The sequence below is a fragment of the Cucurbita pepo genome, chromosome 10 (assembly GCF_057944985.1).
Source record: "Cucurbita pepo subsp. pepo isolate OVF chromosome 10, ASM5794498v1, whole genome shotgun sequence".
NCBI lineage: Eukaryota > Viridiplantae > Streptophyta > Magnoliopsida > Cucurbitales > Cucurbitaceae > Cucurbita > Cucurbita pepo.
This window is the reverse complement of record NC_141807.1, coordinates 798034-824577: the sequence shown is the minus strand read 5'-3', so window position 1 is coordinate 824577 and position 26544 is coordinate 798034. Positions and strand designations below refer to the sequence as shown.

The following is a 26544-nucleotide window of genomic DNA, read 5'->3' as shown; positions in this document are numbered from 1 at the left end:
CGAGCGTAAAAATGCTAAGTCCTCAAGAGAGTGAATTGTGAGATCGAAAACTTCTCTATAATAAACGAAAAACTTTGAAATAAAGGTCAGCAGACAGGATGGGAACACTTGGGTTCAAAAGAAAAAGAAGTCATGATAGTGTTGTTCAGAATTAGTTCATTTATTTATTTTTCAATAATATCATCATGTTCTATGCTAAGGACCTTACTTTAAGATTAAATATATATATATTAATATCATATGTCTGACTGTATATTACAATACAGATATTTATACAATTCATTGAAAAAAATTCAAAATAGTTTACAGTTCGCTGCATCAATTCTGATCTAACGGTCATGGAAGCTTAGAACCTAACGGCTGAGATTGTCCGAACAATCGATCTCCTTCGTTCCGAGTTCCTACCCGCCATCGACTTTAGCGTCTCGGCGGCGATAAATAAACCCGACTCTGTACCACCGTCTCTCCAATCTTGAAACCCGGAACGACGGTGAACCGAACTCGGGGCTCCGACCCGGATCCTACGGTGGAATCATTCATGTCCGCCGGAGAAAACAACGTTTCTTCGGTAACGCATTGCATGTAAACTTCTGAGAATCTGCTGTTCTTCCTCACTTGGAAGATCGTAATGTCGTTGTGAAGTGAAAATGCCAAACACCGTAGAAGCCAAATGCGCTTCGACATCTCGGCGAAGGCGGCGAAGAACGTCGTGTCGGGAACACCGCCGGAGTTCATGATTTTCCGCTGGTTCAGATTTCCGAAGAGTGAGCACTCCATTTTCGCGTGGACGAGTTGGAGGTACTTGGAGCGGGTGAATTTAGCGAATGAGGAGTTGGGGTTTTGAGATATGAATATTTTTGGATTTACTGGTTTGAGCTTCTTGAATTTATCGAACATTTGGTGGTTTTGCTGCTCATCGAGAGGTAGGGAATCGTTTTGGAGTATGAAATTTGTGTCGGTTGTAAAACCTTCGAACATTATTTTGCAGACGAACGATTCGAAAGCGAAGCTTCGATGGGTTGGCTCTGGGAATTCGGTGTCCGAACCGACGATGCATTCGATGGCCGCGTTGAGGTCCCAGCTTGCTGATTCCATTTCGCGGATCATCAATTTCACGAAATTTCTGATGGATCTTACGGTATAATGGAGGAATTGGGCAAAGTGAGTCGGATTCAGAATCGGAAATTGAAGATTATCAAACATGGATAAAGAGCCACTTGCATCCAGCTTCTTCTCCAACGACTTGTTGAACGAAAGTAATTCACCAAGTTTTTTCTTCAACGAGACAATGCCAGCATTCTTATGCTCCGATTCAGCCTGCATTTTCTTAATCGTGATTTCGTAGGTTTTCATCAAACTTTGCTGTTCTTGAATCTCCGAGAGCATTAACGTGACCTGGGGTGAGAGATCGAGTTCTTTCTTTAAGAAGCTTCGTTTCAACTCTGAAATGACCTTTAATTCGTCCACCACCGCTTGGTCTGCAGCTTGAATTGCGTCGCTGTTGTAAGGACTCTGTGCCATTTGAAGCTCGGCGTAAGCTGCTTTGATTGAAGTAACGCTTGCAAAAAGCTTCGCAACCAGAGCTTCCATGACTGCCCTGTTTCGAGCTTTGACATCTTCTTCACGTCTCTCGAAGACTTGGGATTTTCCTCCATGAATACTGGAATCTTCTTTGAACTTGTTGTGGGAAACCAGAGCACAGATGCCATTACTGGACGCGATCCTTTTTGCGTTCCTGAGATTGATTACCTTCTGAAATGTCCTGGCAAATCTCGTCTTGCTCTTCACACATGATTTGGGTTTGATAGTTTCCATAAGAAAAAAAGAACACACGCTCACACTCAAAAAGAGAGTTATATTGAACTCATAAGAGGGAGAGAGGTTCCAAAGGTGGAAGCTTTGGTGATTGGCAGAGGAAAACAGAGGAAGTAGTAAAAGAGCTAAAGGGCAGAGCCGAATTTTCTTTGCAAAAAGCAAAAGCGAAAACTTTGACCGTGTCTTAGATTAAGGCCGGAAATGGAGGTCCGGCTCTAATAAAGCAAGGATTTAAAGCGCAGGTGGGAGGAAAAGAAAAGGAAAAGGAAGCCATTGCCATTGCAGCAGCACTGTCAAGATTGCAACGCAGTTATAGAGGATAAGTACAGGTACTTACTTAATAATACTCTGATTTTCCATGAAGCGACTCTGCTTCAATTTGAAGAAGGGCTGCTCCTCAAGCTCAGTTTAATAATATATTTGTGAAGTCTACGCTTGTAAAGTGATCGATGAGCTTGTGCTGTGATCAAATCATGGAACCCAATTTTAGTCATTGGACAATACAAGGCACTGGTCGGAATATGTGTGTGGAATATGTGTGTCGATCCGTTCTTTTAATGGTTAATAGGAGTCTCAACCAGCTTACGTAAAAGAAGCTTCCTTCTAAAAATGATAACAATAATGAGTGGTTTGGGTAGAAAATGCATATGGTTAAGTAAAAAGGCAGTGGAGTGAGGGAGGGGGAATTAATATGCAAAGTGAAAAATTGAGGAGTCTTCATTAAGAGGGTTGTCGATGGCCAACTGGGTCCTCCCTCATGCTCCATATTTCCGACACAAATGAGACAAACTTAGTACACTAAACTCAGCTAACTTCCAATGGCGGACACCACAATGTTTGCTTCTTCTCTTAACTTATCAATCAATCGTACATTCTCCCACAATATTCCTTCTAATCTTTGTATTAGTTAAATAAGACATCCTTTAATGATTATAATGAAGGCACTAAGCATGCTTCAATCCATCGGTGACATCAATTTACATTCACATGCAGACACAGACAAGCCAAAAGTTTTAATATTGGGTTCTTTTTGGCCTTTCCCTGTTTAGCTTTTCTGGTTTTTCTTCTTTAGTCGAACCCTTTTCTCAATTCCAAACTAATAGTTGTTAAAAAATGACAAAGAGAAGACAAAAATTTGAAAGTAGTGGAACAGGATTCAAAGCAAGGCAAGGACTGGCCTGGGGTTGAAAACTTGAAAAGGGATTCATACTTACAATCATGAATTGAGAAGAACGGTGAAGCTTTTTGGGATTGGCAACGCACTATGGTAGGCCTGTTCCTGTCCCAAGTGCGTCTGCTCTTTGCTTTAACCAGTGGGGGTCTTCACAACTTTCACCTCAAAAGACTCGATTCATAGCCTTCATTTCCCATACCACTAACTTGAACTGCAAAAAAAGAAACTCAAATGGAGTAGAATAGCGCTCCTTAGTAGGCATGACCATTAGTTCAGTTCAACAAACCAAACATTTCACTGTACATCCAACCATTTCAAAATTCAAAGTTGTCTTCTACAGAAACTCTCTTTTCAGAACACAAAATGACTCTGATTCGTTTATCTTTAGATGTTCTTCCTCTGATACACCTAAATCAGCCTCATCTTCAGATCAGACATACTGATTCTTCTTTGGCTTTCATAAGCGGTGGCTGCAGTTTAAAGTGTGAGAGATGTCCAATGATAAACTGTGAAGCACAACAAAGATGAAAAAGAAAATTCAGAAACCATCAGAGACTTCTTGAATAACATTAGTGACGAGCTATTGTACTGCAACTAAAGGGAAAAGGCAAAGTTTCGTAGATAGCTCTGCTATACTGTACAAAACATCGATGTGTTTTACATTGTTTCAGCCAACCCTTATACATTGTACAACACTACCAAAAAGTTATCAATAATTAACTTCAAAGTTGTCAACAAACATGAAGATGACGTTTGCCAAATGAGTACTCAGCTTCAAATTTGATCACAACAATGACAATGGAGGAGGATGCTAAAAACTCAAATGTTGAATGTACTACAATTAATCAAAAACAAAAATCAAAACTATATTTCCATTGATATCTATCACTAGTCGTAACAAAAATCAACTTCAAATTTGTTCTCTGTAACAATGGGAAAGTGGTTTCCTTGGCAATGAACTTAGGAACTAGAGAATGGCCTATTGCATCAGCTTATATAATCTTGAAGTTAGTCTTCCCAAGGAAATCCTTACAAGTTAGAAATGAAGAAAAGCAACCTAACCTCAGAAACTATATTACCTATGAACAAGGTTAATCAAAGAGTCCCTATAAAATGTCAGTTTCCGTCGAGAACCCACCTGTGGTACCCTACACGGAAATGAAGGAGTTTGTGATGATTGAAGTTAGGTGTTCTATCCCTACTCTCAAGCCAAGTTTACCTACCATCGTGTAAAAACTTTGCTGGATCTCAAGCTCCATAATATCATACCCTGAACCCAGATCTAATCAAGCTGGCAACCGAAGCTTCGCATTGTTTCTCCAGCTGCAAAAGGTAGATTAAAAAAAGAAAATTATCGCACGAATTGATTCAGCAGTGTATAAGAAAACAAAAACAATACCCTAGGAGTTTGCTTCAATCACCTAATGTAGTAGTAGTAAAAAAAATCAGCATATAAAGCCGCCTGAACCAGGCCAGCGATGAAAGCTACAAGAAACAAAACATCATGTAAGACATCTAATGATAACAACTGAGAGTTTGTGTGACCAAGACCAACCCAAATCTTTACCTATCCACCGATTGAAGTGTGTGTATGTGAAGTATCGGTAGATCCAGTTGAGGATGTAGAGTGCACGATAAGCTCTGCAGAAAGATTTTAGTTCCAATCAGAAGAAATGTTTTTGCAAAACAATTACGAGAGGGTACACCAAGAAGAAGCTTGGATCTAAGCTAAAGTAAGAGCTTCTTCCCAAGAAGATCAACAGGAATTGTATCTGTAATATCTATACAAATTTCATCTGCAACCCACTTGTCAAAACCTTCTCCATGATAAAATGGCCGGTAACAATCATAAATTCATGACAAACATGTAAAATTTTCTTGAAGAATATATTGAATGCATAATGCATGGCTGTTTAGTCCATTGACATCGTACATGAAGGATTTTTTATAAACCATTTGGAATAAGCGTCATAATGCTAATGCATCCAAAAGTTTTTGACCCTTTTCTAGGAGTCTACTTGAAGAAATCTATAAATTTTCAGGGCAGCAATTGACCCAAATCCTTGACCATGTGAATCTAAAAACCCATTTATATATGCCAATTAGAAAATTTATTGTTTTGATTGGTCATAGCTCTAAGGGATACGTACATCTAATACGAACAGCAGCAGAAATGGAAAAAGAGTGAGTGATCATATTCCTTTAAAGATGATGGGATTATGAAAGCAAGAAAGTAATCCTTCCATAAAGCACCAACAACCGTAAAGGGAAATATACGAACCCAAGAAAGAAGACATAATGACTGGTTAAATTGTCCACATTCCCACTTCGTTGCAATAAAACTAATTGAGGAAGAATTGCTACGGCCTCCAAGTATATTGAAAACGCCCAAAAGATCTGGAGCAAAAAAAGTTCAACAATATCATTTTCTATTGCGTCGTATCCTTGCTCATTTAGAAAGTACATGGGAAACCCTAAATGGGGATTGGATCAGAGTAACAATGTGGATTATTTATACAGTAATAAAATGAAAAAATATAGCATTTCTAACAAGTATCAACAAAAGTGAAATCATCATGTCTATGAAGGTAACATGGCAAACGGGTAATAGGAAATGATAAAACTACATTGCAAAAATTTTAGTTTCGATGCTAATGTTTCTGCAGGACCTCTTCAAATTGTTCGTTATGGGATGCAAATATTTCGTGACAATAGTTAAGACCTAATCACACTTGGGTAAGGAATGCACCGCGATAGAAAACTGCTTATGATTTTTTGACCAGGAGAGTTTCCAGTGATGCTCTAGTGCTTGTGCAGGCTTGCACAAATCCAATTTATGAACTTTTGCAGTTAGGGAACAGATTATCATCTTGATTTAATTATATATGGAAATTTCCTAATTGGAATGAAATGTGGAAAAAATGAACTGATTAGGCTCATCAATAACTATGTATATTGCCAATGCCTACCCAGAAACCATCAAACGCAAACTAAAATCATTTATGTTAAAAATGTCTCACCTCTTGAAAACCAAACTTCTCGTTCACTAAAAGGGCGAGAATGAAACATGCAGCAACAAGAAAATAATGACGAAAAGTATCAAGAACTTTATCATATGACCGCCTCACGGTTGGATGCAGCCTCATACACCAAACAATTGCCAGAGAGCTTGCAATAAAAATCAGCTTCATCACAGTGTTATAGATAGATATGAAATCCGTGAAAAGATCCAAATACCGGGCCAGAAAAACAATGGCATACAGCTCCTGAGTCTTGAGAGAAATTCCTTCAAAATAAAAAATTTAAAAATCAGTTCCACGTTCATGTTCCAATTAAGCAAAAGTTCTGAAGGGAGTCTCTAATCGGTAAAAATCAATCTTTAACCTAGTTATCTCGAAAACTAAGGGGGCAAAAAAGCCCTAATGATCCAATCATCAGCACAAAAAAGTACCAAAACTTCATTAAAAAAGTTAATTAAAATTCAATTGATCAGTTAATAACACCATCCGGAAGCTGAACTGACTAAAGCCCTGCTTCAAGAAGTCGATATCAGAATCCCATTTCCATTTATCCACCAATGAGACATAAACTAAAATAATACAGGGAGACCCACACTGCTTGTTTCCAAATTCTTCGTACCATTTTCTCTTCCACAATTCCAGAACCAAATAGAAAAAAAAAAAAATGAAAGCATTGATAATTACCGCAGCAGGATTTAGTAGCGTATATTTTGAGAAGAAGAATTAAAATACTGATCAAGTGTGTCATATCGCCGGCGAACCTGAAAATATTCATGGTTTCCGAGTAAAGAAGAGGATAGGTAGGTTAAATTATGCGCACGATTGAAACGAAACAAGAGAGAACGGGGAAAAGAGGCGGATGGAATTGGGAAAGGGCAATGACTGGAAACAGACGTGGCAACTGGAATCGCCCTCTGCCTCCACGATGTTCTGCGCATTCGCCGCCAACAAAACTGACACAGCGCCAAACAGATCATCAATTTGACCATAAATCATAACAGTCCACATAATTCTTTTTCTTATCATTAATCAGTAGGCTAGAGAGAAGGGCCGGTTTGGGTTTTGGTGTCGATCAGCCCATATGATAATGGGTTGGGCTTGGCCCAGCCAACAAGGCCCACGATCCATTCCATCCGTTTGAAAAGGCGAGGGGACAGAAACGTGATCGAGTTTGACAAAATTGTTAGATTGTGAATGTTTTTCAAAGTTGGGAAAACAAGAACATGATTCCCTAGATTCGCCAAGCTCCCGCCCTAGCCGCCTCGCCTCGCCTCAGTGGCCGCAATGAATTGAACCCACCGCCTAAAAAGTAAGAATAAAGTTTGAAATAGCCGCAAAGGTCGCCATTGGCACGTGAAAACCCTTCAACTCCATTAGTTTAATCGCACAACACATTACAATGTAAATCGAGTTTGGATGGCCCCGCCCCCCCCTGTCTCTTGGGAACTAGACACCTTTCAGCTTTCCCAATCCTCTTAAATCATACCCTCCACTCCTCTTAACCCCTGACACTTTTGCACTTCTTGCTTCCCTTTTCATGCTAATCAAGTTGATTTCAGAGCTCAAACTCGAACTGGGGTGCTGTTCTAATCATTTGCATCATGAGCCACTGCAACAACTGGGTCAATTAAGACCAAACCCAGATGGGTCAAGCTCTGGGCATTGAGATTCTGGGTTTGGGTTGTAGAGAAGAAGAGGGGGTTTCAGAAATTCAGGCGAGGTGCATGCAAATGCATAGTGTGCAAGAAAATAAAGGAAAGCCCCCACAAACCGAAAACAATAACGTCTATGTCTGTGTAGGAAGGCATGAGACAAGAGACATGTGATGGGTCTGAGATGAGATTTTGATGGGATACAGAGAATCCAAGAACCCACACATCAACAAAAATGTACTATATTCTAAACAAATATATGGGCCATGTGGTGGACGCATTCCCAAACTATCCTTTTCCATTCCCATCCTAACCATCCACCTCGTGCCATGACATGTATATATTGTGAGCTTTACGATTTTAAGATACGTCTACTAGACAGAGGTTTTTATGCCCTTCAAAAATACCCATTTTTTTTTTTTTTTTATCGAGTGTTAATAAAAAGGGGAAGTAAAGATGCGTGCCCTTTTTTAAGTAGGTAAAAGAAAATTTACATTTGTGTTTGTTGGTTTCTTAGGGATGCTTTGTTTAATTTGGAAAGTAATTAAACACACCTTTGTAATTGACTAAACAAAGGCATACTTGAAACGTTGATAAACCAAATTTAATTTGTAGTTTAGCTAAAAATGCAAAGTATGATAGAAATTGAAAGGCATTGAATTCCAAGACGAGAGACATTAATACGAGGTAGGGAAAAATGGGAAACCGTGCACGACATGGAAATTGCAAAGAATGGGCTAAATTGCAAAATAGTCCTTTTTCTTTCAAACTTTCTGATTTCTTACCTAAAAAAAATTATATCGAGAGATTTTATGGTTTCCACTTACGATCTATTTTTCTTGATGGCATGCGATAGAACACTACCTAGTGTCAGACTTTGATACTATTTGTAACACTTCAAGCCCACCACTAACAAATATTGTTTGCTGTGACATGTTACATATCTTTGTTAGCGTCATGATTTTTAAAACGTATGTATTAATTAGAGGTTTCCACACTCTTATAAGAAATGTTCAATTTTCCTTTTCAACCGACGTGAGATTTTAAACGAGTGTTGCGATGATTATAAACAAGCATTTGGGTCACGATTTTTCGTTTAGTATTCTAAAAACATTTTACTTCAACAATAACTTTGAAATATTAAAAAAACGTTAAAAAAAAAAAAAAAAAAAAAAAAAAAAAAAAAAAAAAAAAAAGGTGTGGACAGGGTTTGTTTCATGTGTTTGGCTTTGGGTATTCTGAGATATGCGCCATGTACATGGGCCACCCTTCCCCTTTTGTCCACTGTTACCCCACACCACCACACCACCACACCACCACGCACCCTTCTACCCATTAACTCACCATACTCTTATTTAACTTCTAGCTTCTATTACAAAACACATTTAAAATTGCTTCAACCACAAATTCAACGCTCATACAAAATACAAAAAATAATTATAAAAAAGTTGGACATTTACGTCACAGGTAATTAAAATTTCAGAATAAGAGAGCTGTTTGTGTTTGTGTTTGTGTTAGGAGCAAGAAAAGTGGCGAAGCGCCCAAAAATTTAAAATATGGACCAACGGTATAAAATCTTGGGTAAGCGTGCGTAAATGAGGTAAACGTTGGGGACAATAATTTACTGAAATTGAAGCATATAATTTATTCAAATCAGCGGTGGGTTTTGGATATTTAGCCTTTCACTTTCCCGTAGTTGGTACCAAAGCGACGGCGGTAGCGGTACAAAGGGGGCTAATTTTCCAAATTAAAATTTACCCTTTTTTTTTTTTTTTTTTTTTTTTTTTTTTAAAAAAAATTTATTATTATTTTTATGTAAAGGGCTATTTTGGGGTCTGGAACGGACACATGGATTCGTTGCTGACGTGCCAACGGGTGCGAGAGGTGACCTGGGAATCTGCCTTTAACAGATCTCACCCCATGCTTCAACCAACCCCTCTTCTTCTTCACTTCCCACTCTTACACTCTTTGGCTCTTACTCGCGCTCTTCTTCTGAATCTTTTTTCTCTCTCTTGTTTCTCTCTCTCGCGGAGTTTCCTGTGTTTGCGACTGGGATTATCGCTTTTGGGTGGAAGGGGACCTCGTGAGCTTCATGGGAAGCTTGCTGAGAGATCTGGGCTTTTAATTTTTCAAGTGGCAGACGGGATTCTGCTTTTCCTCTCTTCTGATTCAGGTGATTCCTCTTCTCTTTCCTTTTGCTTTTTTCTTCTTCCCCAACAGTTTGCCTTTAACCTACTCTTTGTGTTTTCCTTTTCAATATCCTCTCTATCTTCTTTCGCTTTCCTCCTCATTTTGTCTCTTCCGTTTTGACACAGACCGACCGCAATTTCTTCTTAGGGATTCCAGGGGGACTACGAGTCAGGTTTTCATGGGTTCCTTTTTCTCTTCCCCTGTTCCGGGATTTGCTTGCTGAAGCTGGATTGAGCTTGTCGCAGTATGCATTGAAGTTTGCTCGTTGCTGCTAATTAAGATTCGGTTTGAGTAGCATTTGGTATTGCTCCTAATTCAGCTTGAATCTTTAGTTATAAGCTTCATGGTTTGCGAGACCCTGGTTTCTGGTGCTTGGGCGATGGATTTTCTTTTTGTCTCATTTTATACTTGGCGGAAAGTTGAGGAGGTTTAGGATATAATTGTTTGAAATGGGTTCTCGTTAAATAGAGTCAGGATATAACTTTCCTTCTTTAGATAGAAGGACATTTTTTTGCCTAAATTACGGGATATTTGGAATTCATTCGTCATAATTGCGGAGATTTGACCTCGCGTTGCCTGATTGATAATGCCATATATTTCGATTCGTTTCCTTAATTGTCAAGAAATTTCCCGACCAGATGCATTTATGTTCTCATCATGACTAGAGCTGTGCGCGATAGGATTCTCAAGGAGGCAAATGGTGACATTAGCGATCATCTACGTAACCACATTCACTTGACAAACTGCATTCACTTGAAGAATCATATGCACAAGCACAGTCCTATCTTGGCTGACAGGTCCCTTATGAGGGATCTCATTGTCCTTCAGAGGTCGCGATCTCTCAGGGACCCGTCTGCAAGTCCTCCCTCATGGCAGTCTCCCTCCATTACTGATCTGCCATCAAGGATGGGCGAAAATAATGCTGTGATTCGTGAAGGAAGAAGGTCGGTAGGAACTGAGAGTCGAAGGGTAGGTAGGACAATTTCCGGAAGTTCTCCACCCTTGGGAAGTTTTGCAACATCAAAAGTTGCTCCAGCTGAGGTGAATGTGGGCACGGATGGGGTGAGAGCTGTTAGTGAGCACAGTGTTAAGAGTGAAATCCGAGATGGTAGAAGAATTCGGAGAGAAGAGTCGAGTAGGAGGAGTGATAGAAACAGTGTTTTGGATGGCAATGAAGAATCTTTACCAGTTCATGATGGGCATCTTCTGCATGAGGCTATTTCGAGGAAATCAGAATCTAAAGATAGAAAGAGTGAACAGAAGGATAAGCAGGTCAGGGGGATTCCATTTAAGACACTATCGGAGCAACTGAATTCTGCTCCAATCGATAGTGATGATATTGCATCTTCAAGTGCTAATGTATATGGGAGACAATCTCAGCAGGATAAAATCATTGACGAACCTGAACCCAGCTTTCGTGGAAACTGCAGTGGATTGAATAGGGTTAAAAGGCGAAAATTTCGAGGTACAAGGAGAAGTCGAATGAATTTAACTTCCAGGGACACTGGGGTTCAAAATGAATTGTCTGTAGCTTCTAATACATTAGCTCATGGTTCCGCTCATTCAAAGCATAGAATGGAAGAGGAAAATGAAAATTATGCCAACAAAAATGTCATTGGTGGACCTAGAAATGGGTGTGGTATGCCTTGGAATTGGTCAAGAATTCATCATAGGGGCAAAACGTTTTTAGACATGGCTGGAAGGAGTTTTTCTTGTGGCATTTCAGACTCGATGTTAAGAAAGTGCAGTCCAACTGCACGTGGGAGAGGTATTTCTGGCACACCCATAGCATCTGATCACTCAAGCTCATCTGCAAAATTTGATGCCGAAGCACTACCTTTACTGGTTGAGGCATCTGGGTCCCACGAAAGCATTGAAAATGCAGGCTGGCAACGAGATTACTCTGGGGAATTGGGAATATTTGCCGATAATTATATTAAACATGAAGTTGATTCTGACCTTGCTTCAGAAGCAAGATGCAGTAACCGAAGAAGAACAAGAGGCCATCATCGTTCTAGACATCAGAGTCTGACACAAAAATACATGCCACGAACATTTAAAGATTTGGTGGGACAAAATTTAGTAGCCCAAGCTCTTTCAAATGCTGTCTCGAGGAAGAAGGTTGGGTTACTATATGTGTTTTATGGTCCTCACGGTACAGGAAAAACATCCTGTGCTCGCATATTTGCAAGAGCACTGAACTGCCAGTCTTTGGAACATTCCAAACCGTGTGGATTATGCAATTCTTGCGTTGGATATGACATGGGAAAGAGCAGGAATATAAGGGAAGTTGTTCCTGTGAGTAATCTCGACTTTGAGAGTATTACAGAACTACTTGACCATATGATAGCTTCTCAGCTCCCATCACAGTATACAGTGTTCATTTTTGAGGATTGTGACAGCTTTTCCTCTAATTGCTGGAGTGCCATTACAAAGGTCATTGACCGAGCTCCCAGACGTCTAGTTTTTGTCCTTGTCTGTTCAAGTCTAGATGTTTTACCTCATATAATTATATCCAGGTGCCAGAAATTCTTTTTTCCAAAGCTGAAGGATGCCGATATAATCCATACTTTGCAGTGGATTACAACCCAAGAAAATTTAGAAATTGATGAAGATGCACTAAAACTTATCACATCAAGATCTGATGGATCATTGAGGGATGCTGAAATGACTCTTGAGCAGCTCAGTTTACTTGGCCAGAGAATTTCTGTTCCTCTAATCCAGGAACTGGTAAGTTATATATTTTAATTACAAAGAGTGCAAGAGTTGGAGGTGAAAGTTTCTATCCACTCTTTTCAGAGGCTACTATTTCATGTCTTGACACTAGTGGTTGAAATATTTTCTGCCCTCTTTGAAGTTTGACGTGAAATTGTTTTCAAGAGCAAAATTGATCTGGGGCTGCAACTCAATAGTTGTATTATGTTACATTTCTTAAACCTGAACCTGAACCTTCTGCGAGCGAGTTTACAGCCTCGTGTGTTGTTGTGGAAGAGTGAAAAACTAAATGTGTTCTTTCATTTACAAATTTACTTTTATGAAGCTTATTTAAAATGGTTTTCTCAACCGGTGAAGCATGAACATGCTTGAAATAAATCTAGCTGCATTTTATTCTGAAATACTTACGTGTGGAAGGCTTCTCATGTTGACAAGCTATCATAACTGATGGTCTGTTCTTTTCTCCGTATTTTGAAGCCTTCCAGCATAATATAAATAGACTAGTTTCTGGTGATGAGAATTGTAGCTTCGGTTTCAATAATATAAATTATTAAAAATATAAGAATAACAGTACCCTTTGCAGTGCAGTTTGATTTGTATAATTTTTATTGCATATGATGTTCTTATTGTTTCAATTCTCATAATTTCTATGTACCCAATTGGCTTCCAGGTTGGACTTATCTCTGACGAAAAATTGGTTGATCTTCTTGATCTAGCTCTATCTGCAGACACAGTAAATACCGTAAAAAACTTGAGGTTGATAATTGAAAGTGGTGTGGAGCCAATGGCCTTGATGTCACAAATCGCAACTGTAATTACAGATATTCTTGCTGGTAGTTATGATTTCCGAAAAGAAAGACCTCGGAGGAAGTTTTTCCGACGTCAGCCATGTAAGTCAAAGAACAGGTTATATATATATGATGGACCTTAATTGATTCTAGTTCATTTTAGATTTTTGCTAAAATGTTGCCTATGTTGAGCTTTATCTGGAACTTCGCATCATCTCTTGTTGTCTTCCATTGGTTTTAATTGATTAATTAACTAATCGTAAGTCTTAATCATGTATAAAACTGATGATGCATTTTCTTTTTTGGCATTCTAGTATCCAAAGAAGATATGGAAAAGCTACGTCAAGCTCTGAAAACATTGTCTGAAGCTGAGAAGCAATTAAGAATGTCTAATGATAAATTAACATGGCTTACAGCTGCACTACTTCAACTTGCTCCAGATCAGCAGTATATGTTGTCCAGCTCTGCTGAGACAAGCTTTAATCACAGTCCCTTGGCCCTGAATAATGTGAATGGGAGGGGTGTGTTAAGGAACACTGTTCAGCATGCTGAAATACCTGGTGGTGAGAAAAGATTGTCAACAGATGTTAAGTTTGCTGGTCATTCTGATTCATATGATAATATAATTGCCAAAGGCATTGGTTTAGACAGAAAAAGACACTCTGGGGTTGGTGTGGCTTCTCAGCAGACTAATGCTACCGCTGCCGATTTAATGAAGTCTAATGGAAAGCAGGTTTCTGGTAAAACTCGGAAAGGCATCGAAGAAGTTTGGTTGGAGGTGCTAGGAAAAATTCGGATAAATAGCATTAAAGAGTTTTTGCTACAAGAAGGGAAGCTTGCATCAGTGAGTTTTGGTGCAGGTACATTTTGTTGTTACATCGTGTTTGCATAGTTTCATGCCTCTTAATTCATTTCACTTATTTTTTTTAAGAAAATCATGTTTTACAAAACTCAATTTGACCGTCAATACTTAGAAGCATGTTAAAATTATATACGTTAATCTAACATCTGAAGCAAAGAGTTTTAACTTTTGGTAATATACAATATCTATTTGGCAGCACCAACTGTGCGCTTGATATTCAATTCACATCATGCAAAATCAAAAGCAGAGAAGTTGAGAGAGCAGATCTTACAAGCATTTGAGTCTGCTCTTGGGTCCTCGGTGATAATTGAAATTAGATGTGAATCAAAAAGGGATACCACAGTGGGGAACCATTCATCCGTTACTTTACCTGCCTCCAAGAATGGTCCATTGCAGATTAGGGATATAAGTGGTTATAAGCCTGAAGCTCAGCTACCGCACTACAGATCCAGTGAAGTTGGAAGAGGCGAAATTGTTGAAATAGATGCTTCACCAAGGGATGCCCATAATCAACGAGAATCTAATCAAAGGAATGTAGAAGGTTCACAGGGAGAAGTATCAGTCTCACGCAAGAACTCAACTATGTCATCAATTTCAGAAAGAAGAGAAGGTGGAGCTCAAAGTCGGAGTCAAAGTATTGTGAGAAGCAAAGTATCTCTGGCACATGTTATTCAGCAGGCAGAAGGATGTTCACAGCGAAGTAGATGGTCCAGTCGCAAGGCTGTGTCTATAGCTGAAAAACTTGAGCAGGAAAACTTGTACGTATTGCTATCTCAAATTTCAAAGTTTCTTGTAGTGTGATATTAGGTTTCTGGCATTTAAATTTAGTTAAAAGAATGTGCATTTGAAGCAGTACGCTTAGCAACATGAGGTAGATTATAGGCTGTTAGGGTAAAAACTCTCACGTCAGGACAAATATGAAAGGTTGCCAAAGTTTAGTTAGATTTAAGAATATAATTGATTGAAGTTAGAAAAAGAAATCACACGAAACCTAGCAAATAAACAACTCAGAAATAATGAAGTTCTGAAATATATACACAAGGCACTTTTAAATAAATTTCTACGTGTAATGTTTGTTTTTCTACATTTTGTGCAGGAGACTTGAACCTCAATCAAGAAGCTTGTTATGCTGGAAAACATCTAGAGTAACTCGACGGAAGGTAGAGCAAGAAAGAGATTTAAAATAACTCTTATAATTTGATTGTTTCAGTTTTGATATCACATTCTCTTTCAGCTAAAAATGACTTATTGATGATTTTGTGCAGCTATCACGGTTGAAAGTTAGAACTCGAAGGCCGCAGTCATTGCTGAAACTTGTCTCCTGTGGTAAATGTCTCCCTGCGTAGTTAGCAAGGTAATAATTCCAGCCGGAAAGGAAGAAGAGGAAGAATGGTCTAGGAGATTGATTAACTTGGTTTTCTCTTTTAGTTGTATTTAGTTTTACTCATCTCTTTTGCTCCATGTTGATTACTAGGCAGGCTCATTTTTATCTGTGAATTCAATTTTTATGAAATCAATTAATTTTTCATGGTAAAAATAGGAGAGGATTATAGAATGCAGGCCTCATGTGCTAAACAACCTTTGCCCACTCAAATTCAATTTCCGCCTTGTTAGATCATTTCTTTTGGGATTTACAATGTACCTCTAACTTCACTTTCATAACGATTGGTATCTTGAAAGCATTCAACTGAATGACACCACAATGCATTGGAATTGTATCTGGTATCTGTATTCAAATGCTTAAGGAGTTCCATTCTAAAATCTTCATCCATTTGAATGATTGTTAGGGAGTGCATGCATTTTCACTTCAAACCCAGAAACTTCTGCATTTAGTATGCTTTCGGGAGGTTGATAGGTTCCGAACCAACCACAATACTTTTCCACTTTGTCCTGAATTCTTTCTTTATACATCTTGATGTTGTAAAACAATCTGAGTCAGAGATCTAGTTGTTGATGTCAATGTCATATTCTTCTTTCTAAATCTGGGTCTTGCTGCACTATCCAGGTTCGAAAGCCAATTATTGACATAGATTTCATATTCTCAGCTAGCTTTTCTTCCCCTTGTGCTCTTCTCCTATCGATGTAGTGCAGTCTTCATTCTCGTTTCATCGCCCTCTGGATGAGCGGCAGCTTTCCTCGTCATGTCAGACTGAGGAACTGAAAAGGTGCCCCAGTTTACCTTTGAACATAATGAGTGCTAAACCCCCTCCAGGAATCCATGAATATATGGTGATGCAGAAGAACGTGGGGAAATTAGGTTCTCTTCTTCCAGAGCATTTTCACAGAACCTCTACAGTCAGTGGTAAAAGAGAATTGAAAGATTCAGTACGAACCACCACCTAACGAGGATTAACGACTCCTCCTCGTCCCTCTCGGTCTCATTGCTTATCTCCTTTGCCTATTCATTGTCGGTCTCCCAATTCCATTGTCTCTTCTCGTCTTAGTACTGTAAAACTAACCTTCAACAACTACTCATAAAAGCTCTGTATAACATTCTCTGCTGTACATCAGAAATAAATCATCAACTTTAATGTTTGATGAGAGAAACCTCATAGTCCAATGGAGCAATCTACTCTGCCAAAACCACTCTTCATTTTAGGCCCTAAAAAAGGTTCGTAATCTCCATGGGAAAAATGTACAGCTCTTTGGCTCAACCCAGTCAGCTTGGTGGACCACTTGAATTCGGCTTTTGACTAAAGGCAAAAGTCGGAAAATCTAGAAGTGAAGGAAAAAGAAAAGCAATAAAGCAGAAAGACGGGAAACCCAATAAAATTCCATCACTAAAGCTTGACAGGGAATTCTCAAAGACAGTTCAATCCAAAACTAGAACTAAGGGCCTCGACATGTTCATATATGACGTTAAGTGTAGAAAAGAAAACCCATTTCTTCACATCTCTGTCTGCCCAACAGGTGTTTGTGATAATGACACACAGCCAACAGCCAACTCCCAACTCCCAATTCTTTGTGAATTAGAGCCTATATGCTCTAAGCGAGATGAAAATCAAAGAAATGGGCTTCTTTTCTTTCTCTTTTTCTTTTTCTTTTGGTTTTTTTAGCGTCATGTTTGTTCTTTTGCTTCTATTTTCCTTTTAGTTCCTTATTAGAGATTTAGAACCATCCACAAAGTGATAAAAAGTGGGCAAGTGGTCACAGGATTAATGGCGGGTGTTTCTTTTGAAAAAAAGAACAGCAAAAAGACCAATATGAAACCCACGTTCCTACTTAGCAGCTTAACTGTCTCAATAACTGCTACTGCTATCCCATCTTCTCTGAATCACTTTCTTCTTTGATGTTCCATACCCCAAAAACTTTCTAACGTAACAAATTTTTCTTGTTGTTTCAATTCAAGTGAAGCCCATCTTCCTTTGCTGAAATTATGAAATGGGGTACGAGAAAACCGCAAAATCCTTCTTCTTCTTCTTCGACTTCTTCTTCTTCTTCCTCTTCTAGGCCTTCTTTCATGTCTAATATCTTTCCTGCTTCTTGGCTCTCAAAGCTCAAGCAAAAGAAAAGCAACCAAGAACCCACACCCAGAAAAGTAAAGGGAACAGAGAAGGGGAATTCTCCTTGCATTCATTCACCTGGTTATGGAAATGGGACTTCCTCCCCTGGTCAAGCAAATGGGAATCCCAATCGATTATGTAGCGGATATAATGGTGAATTTTGGAAGCTATCCTTTGGAGAAGATGATACTGATGTCAAGAGTGGTGGGATTTTGAGGTCGGTTTGGTACAAATCGGAGGATGAGCACGAGCTTCCACGTACAAGTCATAGAAGCTGCAGATCACAATGTACAGAATTTGAGGTGAAGGAAGAGATTCAGAATTTGGAGGACATGGTTTCAAGGATGACGAGGAGAAGGAGGAGGAGGAAAGAAGCTCCAACCCAAGTGAATATTTTGAGAACAGAAAGTGATATTGAATCAAGAACTCCAAGGATCAAATACAGAGAAAATGGGAACTTCAAGAGTATGGGTCAAAGGGTGATGGAGAAGAAGGGATTTAAACGAGGAAGGGAGATAGATAAAGCAAGGGAGAGAACAAGAAGATCAGTGGGAAAGAAAATGTTGGTACAGGAAGAAGAGTCTGGAGTTAGGAAGAACAGGAGAGATAAAACCAAATTGAGAAGTTCAAGGAGGCATAGGTATGTCCCTTCCACCATGTCAAAAAGCTCGAATTTAGGAACTATAGAAGAAAACTGTGTATTTTCTTCTATGAAAGCAGAGGAAAGTGATGAACATGACATTGTGGGCACTGAAATTGATTCAGATTGGGAAAGGATGAGAGGGTTGAAGATGGAGGAATTGAAGTTGAGATATGAAAGACAAAGGCAACCACTCTACATAAGGAAGGACTCAAATGAGAAGAATTCAAAAGGCAGAAGAAAACTCAGAGTTTACTCTCCTAGAACAGCCACTAAACTTGAGATCTGCAAGATCAAAGCATTGGAGGATATGAAGAAAGCGAAGTTAAAGATGAAGAAGAAGGTAAGAGAGAGCATAGTAGAGGAAGAGACGGAGTTGGAGAGCTTTGCGGTCGTGAAATCTTCGTTCGATCCACAGCAAGACTTCAGAGACTCCATGGTTGAAATGATCATGGAGAGAAGGATCAGTAAAGCAGAAGAACTTGAAGAACTGTTGGCTTGTTATCTCACATTGAATTCCGATCAATACCATAATCTCATCATCAAGGTGTTTAGGCAAGTGTGGTTCGATCTGAATCAGGCTGCGTTCGAATCTGAATTACGTAAGCAATTCCCTTGTAATGAACAACTTGTTTAGCTAATAATTACAGACAAAGTGTAGTAATCTTATCTGTTGAAAACATCTCAGTTCATAAACATTGCAAGCCTTGTTAATGTAATGTTGAATAACTGTTTTTCCTTTTACAACTCTCAATACTCATTCTCTTCATTTTCTGCTTGATTTCTCACTTTGCCTGTTAATTAAAATTGTGCCTATTGATATGAAGAGTGAGTGAGTTACAGGTGCAGCAAACGAAAGCAGTCATACTCTGTTAATGTTCGTTAATGTTCCTACAGAAAGTGGACCGTCCAATGGATTGTGAGATCCCATACTGGTTGGAGAGGAGAACGAAGCATTGTTTTTAAAGGTATGGAAACCTCTCTTTAGTAGATGCGTTTTATAACCGTGAAGCTGACGGCAATGCAAAACAGGCCGAAGCGGGCTATCTATTAGCGGTGGACTTAGACGATTACGAAGAAATTGGAGACCAACTTGAGGATTTGGGTGGCCGAGTTGCCAAAACGTTAAAAGATTACTGCTAGAGACAGCAGAGGACAATAAATTGAAGCAAATGGAGGCCTGGTACAAATAATGACCATCAAAGTTGAGTAAAACTTGAACAATGCTCCAATAATTGTTATGAATAAAGGACATTGTTGGGAGAATAAACTCAATAATTAATGCATTGCTGCGTGGGATATGGGTGTTGAGTTGCTTACCGCCTCAGCCTCTTCGGGCAATTGAAACAAAAAAGGGGGAACATATTGCGGACAAACTTATACGTAATTACAAGAAGCTGATTAGATGGATTGGATTGGACCCATATTCATTTTATCAGTACAATAAGATATATATATTCTCTTTTTATTTTGAAAAGACACTAGTTTATGATCCGGGTACTTATCCGTTTTTGGTTGGATTAATTATATAATCAATTCAAAACATCAAGGTTTGGTCACTGCAGAATTCATATGGTTTTCTGATCATGGTTTCTGTTGTGTTTTGAATTTGAGCCAAAATTATGTATGAATCTTTAGCAATATTCGATTTAATGCGTGCTTTCAAATGCTTTATACACACATAAAGGAAATATTTTATTTGTAACAACTCCAGCCGACCGCTAGTAAGTATTGTCCGTTTTGGCCCGTTATAAATGATATTAAAGCTAGATACTAGGCAGTGTGCCAACAAGGATGCTAGGTCTACAAAGATGGCTTGGGCTGTTACAAATGGTATCAAAACTAGATATCGGATGGTGCGCCAACGAGAACACTGGGCCTCTAAGAGTGGGTGGTGGATTGTGAGATCCCACCGGTTGGAGGGAGAAACAAAACATTATAAGAGTGTTAAAATCTCTCCTTACCATTTAAAATTATGAAGCTGACAACGAGCCGAAAGACAACATTTGCTTGCGATGTGCTCACCGATATAGTAATTTTGAGAAGTATAAAATATTGAAGAAAAAGGCTTTAAAAGTTCGAACCTGAGAGCAAAAATAATCCCAAATTTAAACAAAAAAAAAAAAAAAAAATGATTAGATTTAAAGTTTTATTGTCATCGGTGGATAGATATGATAGTTAATATTCATAATGATCAACAGAGGCAGAACAGCATCATCTTCAAATCTTGGATCTGTATGGATTGAATTTGAGTTTAATTTGGAGTTGAACGGTGGTTGTTCAACTACATTTATATAATCAAATCGACAAACAATCTTCGTTCAAATTTGTTCTCTACCCAGATAGATACTGCTTCACAGCATCCCTCATGTCATCATAACACTCGCATATCTCAAAAAAGTTTACCAATTTCCGAAGCTCCATGTCCGCCGGATCGTCTATGAACGACGGAATCGGAATCGCGTTTTCCGGTTGAAAAACGTAAGCGTTAGGATTGTCATCCACAATCACTACTCTTCTCAAATCCCGCCCAATTTCAGACAAATCCTTCACAAATTTCCCATCCACCTCCTTGCAAGAGTCGCGATACAATCTGTGCGAAATCACCGATTTCTTGTCCAAATTGTTCAGTACAAGCGAGGCGTATTCCCTCATTCCCGCCGTGAACACCACGATTTCGAATCTATCCGCTAAGGCTTCCAGAAATTGGTCCACGCCTGGGCGTTTGAGCACATAGAACTTGAGTATTTCGCCGTCGACCCTTGGTCTGACTACGAAATCGAATCTCTTTGGCGGTGGGTCCAGTTTGGAGTGGATCAGAGTCTCGTCGAGGTCGAGGAGAACGGTCCGCTTGGCCGGCGAAAAGAGTGGAGGGAGGAGGTGGTTGTCGAAGACTAAGGTTCGAACAATGTCGGGTTCAGGGGAGGCTGTTGCAGATGTGGATTTGGATGTGGATGTGGGTGCGGTTGTCCTCAAGGCCTTATAGCCTTTGTAGCGGTTGGGGGTGCTGATACCGGTCAACTTGGAGAAGATTTTGAGAAGACGGCGGTGGCAGGTAGAGAGAGAGCGGCGGATGGTGGCGGCGACAGTGGAGGAGGCGGCATTCTTTACGGGGGACTTGCGGCGTTGACGGCGGAAGGGATTGGTGAGGGATGTTTTGATGATCTTGGATACCATTGCTGAATGTTGGAAGCTGTGATGAGAGTTGGAGGAAGAGGGAGGAGAATTTGAAGAGTTAGCATTAGGTTCGGTGTAACGGTCAAGTGGTTAGGTTCGGAACCGTAGCAAGAATTGAACTGAATAAACAAAAGCAACAAAAACCGTTGCTGCCTCATTGCAACTTCTTTTTCTCTTCCTTTTGTTTTTGTTTTTTTTTTCTTTTTTTCCTTACAAAATTCAATTTAATGTTTAGAAACCAATTTTAGTTTCTTAAGAACCTATTAAATATTTTAAAAATTTTTTTTAAAAATCCATGGAATAAAAGTTTCCGTTGAGACATTTTAAAATCTGAAAACGAGCTATTACCTTGTTATAGAGAATAGAAAGTACTAAAGCCAAATATGATCAAAGTTGGCAAGAAAACGAGAGCACTAACGCCTTTAACGCCTTTACCTGAGATTTAGAAATTCAAATGAAAGAAAAAATAGAAAAAGAAGCAAATTCCTTTCGAGTTTGGCCTTCTCGTTCCAGACACATTTTAAAATCTAGAAGTCTATTAGAATACTCAGATATTGAAATCATACAGAAAATTTCAATATCCAAGAAAATCTTAACATCGTTGGTTCATAAACAAGAAATTCATCAACCCTACAATGACTTACGGTTACTGCAATCTTAACAACAACTTCAATTACTTAATAATAGCAATCTCAATCATCTTCTCTTTCTGGAGGAAGGCCGCAGGGTAATAGCATTTTCTGCCAAAAAAGGAAATGAAAAAAGAAGAACAACCCATTAGGTATCTAACTATGTCCAAAATGATATCCAGGAGGATATATGATGAAGTTTTGCTATCCCTCGTTAAGAATGGAATGCTAGTTACAAACATGATGGGTTTAACCCCACATTTCGAGACACAGAAGCAGCACAAACCCAGTTTAGATTACAGCACGCAGAGTGGATCAAGTGAAGATAACAAACAATTCATATACATGGATGGAGCAATTACTCGAAAATCATATAATAGGACTTGAAACTCTCATGTTCATGGGAGGAAGGCAAGTTAAAGGGTTAATAATCATAAAGAAAGAAGAAGTTATTGACCTGCATGAAGTTGTAGCGTTCCCTCCCAATAGATTCATTTTCTGCTATAGCGAAGTATGCTAAAATGGGGTAATGTCCAACATAAGATGCATAGCTATCTCGCTGAATGTTTACTGCCCACTCACTGTACACACCAACATCTGAATTTAGACATCAAAACTAATATGCAAAGCAATATAATAAGATCAACACTCAAGAAGGAATACAAAACTAACAATCTATTTAAGTCCGCATGCCCTGTTCCCACATATTTCGCCTGAAGGTGCTCAAGCTGGGAATTTATGTTAAATCTATCACTGGCCTGCATCCAAATCAAAAACCAACATTAGCGCCTCGTGTCCATCTAAACCAACCTCCAGCGAGCAGTGACAGGAATCCACAATCAATCTCAAATTTCAAAGATGGATTACTGATTAAGAGGTCTGACATCCACTTATTACACTAACAACTCAATAGTAATTCAAGACTCAACATAATACCGTTACTCGCTTCGTGCAGAGCTCATTTGCAACTAGAAACAAACAAACCCCAAATAAAAAAGTAGATATTTTTTCCTTCGTGAGCTAAATGGAGAGTGATTCCCAGTGAGAAAAGCAGAAAATTCCTTATCTCCCATAAATTAAGGATTCAGGAATATCGCAACAGAGAAGGCCTCCGATAAACAAAACGAAACGGTTGAGTAATACGAACAGGATCAGGAAGTGAACTTATAAAATCATCTCCTTAGGCTTGAATCAGCGGAAATAGAAACGAAAGAAACAAATTGGACTCAGTCGCCGGGCTGTCTAATTACTGCCCAACCAAATCGAAACACAACCTAAAATTCGGAATAAAGTAGTATGATAGACAATAAATACGATGTTCCAAGTGTAGTTGGTACCTGCATGTTCGCTCGCGAATTGCAATAGAAGCAACGAGGCGGAGAATATGAATTTCCCTCTCGAACGGCTGCAGCAATTTAGGTCTTTATAAACCATCGAAGGCCAAAAGAACGCCCACTTCACTTTCTAAAATATATTATATTTTTTTAATATATCTCTATTTTGAAAATATATTATATTGCATCTTTTTTTAATAAAAATTATTATTATTTTCCAAGTAAAATAAAAATTTAAAACTTGTTTTTGCATTAATTTAGAACTAAATATATCAATGAAATCTCCCACCTCTGTCACCAGTAATCTCCACAGGAACACATTCCGTTCTTGAAATGGTGAAATCGACTGTTATCCCTCACAACAATCTCCCGCCCAACTATCTTTGAAATGAACTTTGTTGCTGTGTGACAGTCGGTACACACGCGGAGGTTCTTCGTGACACGAATTGTCGTCCCGGCGGGCGTGTTGATGATACCGAACACAATGGCAAGCCTCTCACTATGGCGGCAAAGCAAGTATTTCTTTTGCTCCTCTTCCACATCATGATGAACCTCACTTGTATCTGCCTCATAACCCTCCTTTTTCATCAGCTCCATTAGGACTTCCATGGCTTCTCTTACTTCCTCATAACATGGATGGGATTCATCTCCAGCCATGAAAGCATGAACTTTGTTTTTAACTTCAATCCAGCTGCAGGCTGGTGTCTTTCTAATGCCTGTGCGCCTCAATGAGGCTCTCCATTTTGCGGCCTCTTTCCATCTCCTTGCACCAGAATATATGTTTGCTAGTAATACATAAGCTCCCGTGTTCTCTGGATCGACTTCGAAAATTCTATTAGCAACCTTTTCGGCCATGTCGACGTTTTTGTGGACTCGACAAGCAGACAACAGTGTCGACCATATACTCCCAGTTGGTCCCATATGCATCCCACAGATAAAGTCATAAGCTTCTTCCAGCCTTCCAGCTCGTCCAAGAAGGTCTGAAACAGCAGCGTAGTGTTCCACTCCTGGAACAATCCCGAAATCTTGTGTCATGCTATTGAAGTACTTCCAAGCTTCATCAACTAATCCAGCATGGCTACAAGCAGTTAATACAGACATGAAGGCCACATAATTTGGCTTTATTCCTTCTGTTTCCATTTGTTCAAATAAGTCAATAGCATCAAGAGCATGCCCGTGCAAAGCATATCCCATAATCATGGCAGTCCATGATACCATGTCTCGTAATCTCATCCTGTCATAAATCTGCCTGGCCGTTCTAATGTTACCGCATTTTGCATACATGTCGATTAGCGAACTTGCAATGAATATGTTGTCATCGAAGCCATTCCTTATGATGTATCCATGGAGCTGCTTACCCAGATGCAATGTTGTCAAGTGTGCGCAAGCCGGCATAATACTTGAGAAGGAATAGCTCTTGGGCTTGATTTTAGCCATCAACATTTGGTGGAAAAATCTCAGACCTTCGTCAAATAGACCATTTTGCACACACCCTGCAATGATAGAGTTCCATGAAATCCCATCACGCTTAGTCAAGAGACTAAATACCCGACACGAATCCGATACTTGTGTGCACTTCGCATACATATCAATTAAGCTGCTTGCAACATATCCATCTGCATCAAAACCCTGTCTTATGGCCCATCCATGAATCTCTTTTCCTTTACTGATATCTGCATATTCTGCAACAAGTGGAAGCACACTAGAAAGAGTGAAGGAATCAGGCTTCAAATTAGCATCACCCATCCCTCTAACCATCGTTAAAGTTTCTTCATACAGACCATTCCTAGCATTTCCTGCAATTATGGTGTTCCATGAGACAAGATCCCTTTCAGGCATCATCTCAAAGATTTTTCTCACGGTATCCTCACTTTGGCGTCCTTTTGAATGAGAACTATCCTTGATTTGTGGCCCAAGATTGCAGGCTTCCAAGTCCCTAAATTTCTTGCTGTGTTTGCAGTCTGTTTCAACAATGTGTGTTTCAAACTCCCTTCTTCCACAAGAAACATCATAATGAAATGCTTCAGTGTCACTCCCCACAATACCAACTAACGCAGAGGAAGTTCTACCAGTTAGTGTTCTTTCAGTCATTTCGTCGAACACTTCGCTGGTACCAAGTCTCTGCCTCCCAGTCTCCTGCAGAAATCGCAGTTTCGAATACATATTCATCAACGCATTACCAGTATACAAATCAAAATCCAAGCCTACCCTTAAGACGTACCCATGAACGGACTCCCCCAAACGCAAATCCATAAGCAATGCACAAGATTTTAGAACAGAAGGGAAGACATTGTGATCTGGGTATATCCCAGAGGCCAGCATTCCAATAAAAGAAGCCAAGGACTGATGAGGAAGGCCATGAGAAGTGTAGCAACGGATGATAGATTTCCAGGCGAGAGGCGGAGGGAAGTGAAGGGTGTTGAAAAGACGGAGTGAATCATCGAGAAGATTACTGTGGGAGTAGAGTGATAGAACAAGGGAAAGGTTGGAAAGAGATGAAGCTTGAAATTTGAGCACCTGGGCATGGAGTTGTTGAGCCTGTGATCTGGATTTGATGGCACTGGGATTCTTAAGGAGAGATTTTACCAGAGCTTCAGTTGAAGTCCTCATACGTTACCGATGTTGTATAGCGACCTGAGCTTCAGTCGGCATCTGTTGCTTGTCCTTGCTTACACACACCATTCAACTATATTATTCAAACTATGGATAACCTCACTAATTTACGTATACATTGAGAGATTCCATTAATCCCAACTTTAATTTTAAATAAATGCTTAAAACCTTCAAATCTTCTTAAAATTTAACTTAAACGCGCCTAACCCACCTCTCGAAATGCTTAAACGCCTTTCGAGGCCAACAAGTAGTTCGACGCACCCTAAAAGTCTCTAGCTCTTCCACTCCTTCTCGAACCTATAAAGTAACAAAAACCATCAACAAGTGCTTAAAGTAGACTTTAACGTGGGTAAACCTACCATTGAAACATAGTCCAATAGAGAAAAATGATAGTAATTGAACTAGTAGTGGAGATTAAAAAGTTGTAGCACG

General features: G+C 39.3%; 7 protein-coding genes across 17 annotated transcripts; 2 read left to right on the top strand and 5 right to left on the bottom strand.

Moving 5' to 3' along the window:
• Positions 1-141: 141 nt before the first annotated feature.
• Positions 142-2275, bottom strand: LOC111803802 (protein GRAVITROPIC IN THE LIGHT 1). Of its 2 annotated transcripts, XM_023688370.2 has the most exons (2): positions 2153-2275; positions 142-1782 (listed from the first exon to the last, which is right to left on the bottom strand). In XM_023688370.2, exon 2 carries the CDS (start codon positions 1588-1590, stop codon positions 418-420), a length of 1173 nt encoding a protein of 390 aa, XP_023544138.1. In that variant the 5' UTR covers positions 1591-1782; positions 2153-2275; the 3' UTR covers positions 142-417. The 2 variants fall into 2 exon arrangements, with proteins under 2 accessions (XP_023544138.1, XP_023544137.1); XM_023688369.2 differs by lacking the exon at positions 2153-2275 and having other exon boundaries at positions 142-1924.
• Positions 2070-7832, bottom strand: LOC111803803 (ER lumen protein-retaining receptor A). Of its 5 annotated transcripts, XR_015422605.1 has the most exons (10): positions 6904-7832; positions 6694-6770; positions 6010-6275; positions 5271-5386; positions 4557-4630; positions 4411-4474; positions 4213-4312; positions 4069-4137; positions 3030-3495; positions 2070-2275 (listed from the first exon to the last, which is right to left on the bottom strand). XR_015422605.1 is itself a non-coding variant. In XM_087127408.1 (7 exons), the coding sequence occupies exons 1-7, from the start codon at positions 6996-6998 to the stop codon at positions 4276-4278; spliced, it is 729 nt and encodes a 242-aa protein (XP_086983534.1). In that variant the 5' UTR covers positions 6999-7831; the 3' UTR covers positions 3837-4275. The 5 variants fall into 5 exon arrangements, 1 of the variants encoding a protein (XP_086983534.1); XR_015422604.1 differs by having other exon boundaries at positions 4128-4312; positions 6904-7831; XR_015422606.1 differs by lacking the exon at positions 4069-4137 and having other exon boundaries at positions 6904-7831.
• A 1688-nt stretch (positions 7833-9520) lies between these two features.
• On the top strand, positions 9521-15834 carry LOC111803799 (protein STICHEL-like 4). 2 transcript variants are annotated; one of them, XM_087127426.1, is made up of 7 exons: positions 9521-9834; positions 9999-12581; positions 13237-13456; positions 13669-14214; positions 14413-14974; positions 15313-15376; positions 15482-15834. In XM_087127426.1, the coding sequence occupies exons 2-7, from the start codon at positions 10509-10511 to the stop codon at positions 15560-15562; spliced, it is 3546 nt and encodes a 1181-aa protein (XP_086983552.1). In that variant the 5' UTR covers positions 9521-9834; positions 9999-10508; the 3' UTR covers positions 15563-15834. The 2 variants fall into 2 exon arrangements, with proteins under 2 accessions (XP_086983552.1, XP_023544129.1); XM_023688361.2 differs by having other exon boundaries at positions 9977-12581.
• LOC111803801 (uncharacterized) lies at positions 15480-19806 on the top strand. Of its 2 annotated transcripts, XM_087127429.1 has the most exons (4): positions 15480-15570; positions 17713-18961; positions 19257-19327; positions 19392-19806. In XM_087127429.1, the coding sequence occupies exons 1-3, from the start codon at positions 15547-15549 to the stop codon at positions 19280-19282; spliced, it is 1299 nt and encodes a 432-aa protein (XP_086983555.1). In that variant the 5' UTR covers positions 15480-15546; the 3' UTR covers positions 19283-19327; positions 19392-19806. The 2 variants fall into 2 exon arrangements, with proteins under 2 accessions (XP_086983555.1, XP_023544136.1); XM_023688368.2 differs by lacking the exons at positions 15480-15570; positions 19257-19327; positions 19392-19806 and having other exon boundaries at positions 17590-19106.
• Positions 19807-20436: 630 nt separating this feature from the next.
• Positions 20437-22020, bottom strand: LOC111804214 (uncharacterized). The gene is made up of 2 exons (XM_023688939.2): positions 21885-22020; positions 20437-21552 (listed from the first exon to the last, which is right to left on the bottom strand). The coding sequence occupies exon 2, from the start codon at positions 21534-21536 to the stop codon at positions 20694-20696; it is 843 nt and encodes a 280-aa protein (XP_023544707.1). The 5' UTR covers positions 21537-21552; positions 21885-22020; the 3' UTR covers positions 20437-20693.
• A 70-nt stretch (positions 22021-22090) lies between these two features.
• On the bottom strand, positions 22091-23628 carry LOC111803104 (uncharacterized protein At4g14342). Of its 2 annotated transcripts, XM_023687377.2 has the most exons (4): positions 23503-23628; positions 22838-22923; positions 22623-22746; positions 22091-22276 (listed from the first exon to the last, which is right to left on the bottom strand). In XM_023687377.2, the coding sequence occupies exons 1-4, from the start codon at positions 23506-23508 to the stop codon at positions 22229-22231; spliced, it is 264 nt and encodes an 87-aa protein (XP_023543145.2). In that variant the 5' UTR covers positions 23509-23628; the 3' UTR covers positions 22091-22228. The 2 variants fall into 2 exon arrangements, with proteins under 2 accessions (XP_023543145.2, XP_023543147.1); XM_023687379.2 differs by lacking the exon at positions 23503-23628 and having other exon boundaries at positions 22838-22929.
• Positions 22852-26442, bottom strand: LOC147790439 (Tetratricopeptide repeat (TPR)-like superfamily protein). 3 transcript variants are annotated; one of them, XR_015422609.1, is made up of 4 exons: positions 26324-26442; positions 23789-26167; positions 23503-23570; positions 22852-22923 (listed from the first exon to the last, which is right to left on the bottom strand). XR_015422609.1 is itself a non-coding variant. In XM_087127427.1 (2 exons), exon 1 carries the CDS (start codon positions 26107-26109, stop codon positions 23794-23796), a length of 2316 nt encoding a protein of 771 aa, XP_086983553.1. In that variant the 5' UTR covers positions 26110-26253; the 3' UTR covers positions 23503-23629; positions 23789-23793. The 3 variants fall into 3 exon arrangements, 1 of the variants encoding a protein (XP_086983553.1); XR_015422608.1 differs by lacking the exon at positions 26324-26442 and having other exon boundaries at positions 23789-26245; XM_087127427.1 differs by lacking the exons at positions 22852-22923; positions 26324-26442 and having other exon boundaries at positions 23503-23629; positions 23789-26253.
• Positions 26443-26544: the final 102 nt, after the last annotated feature.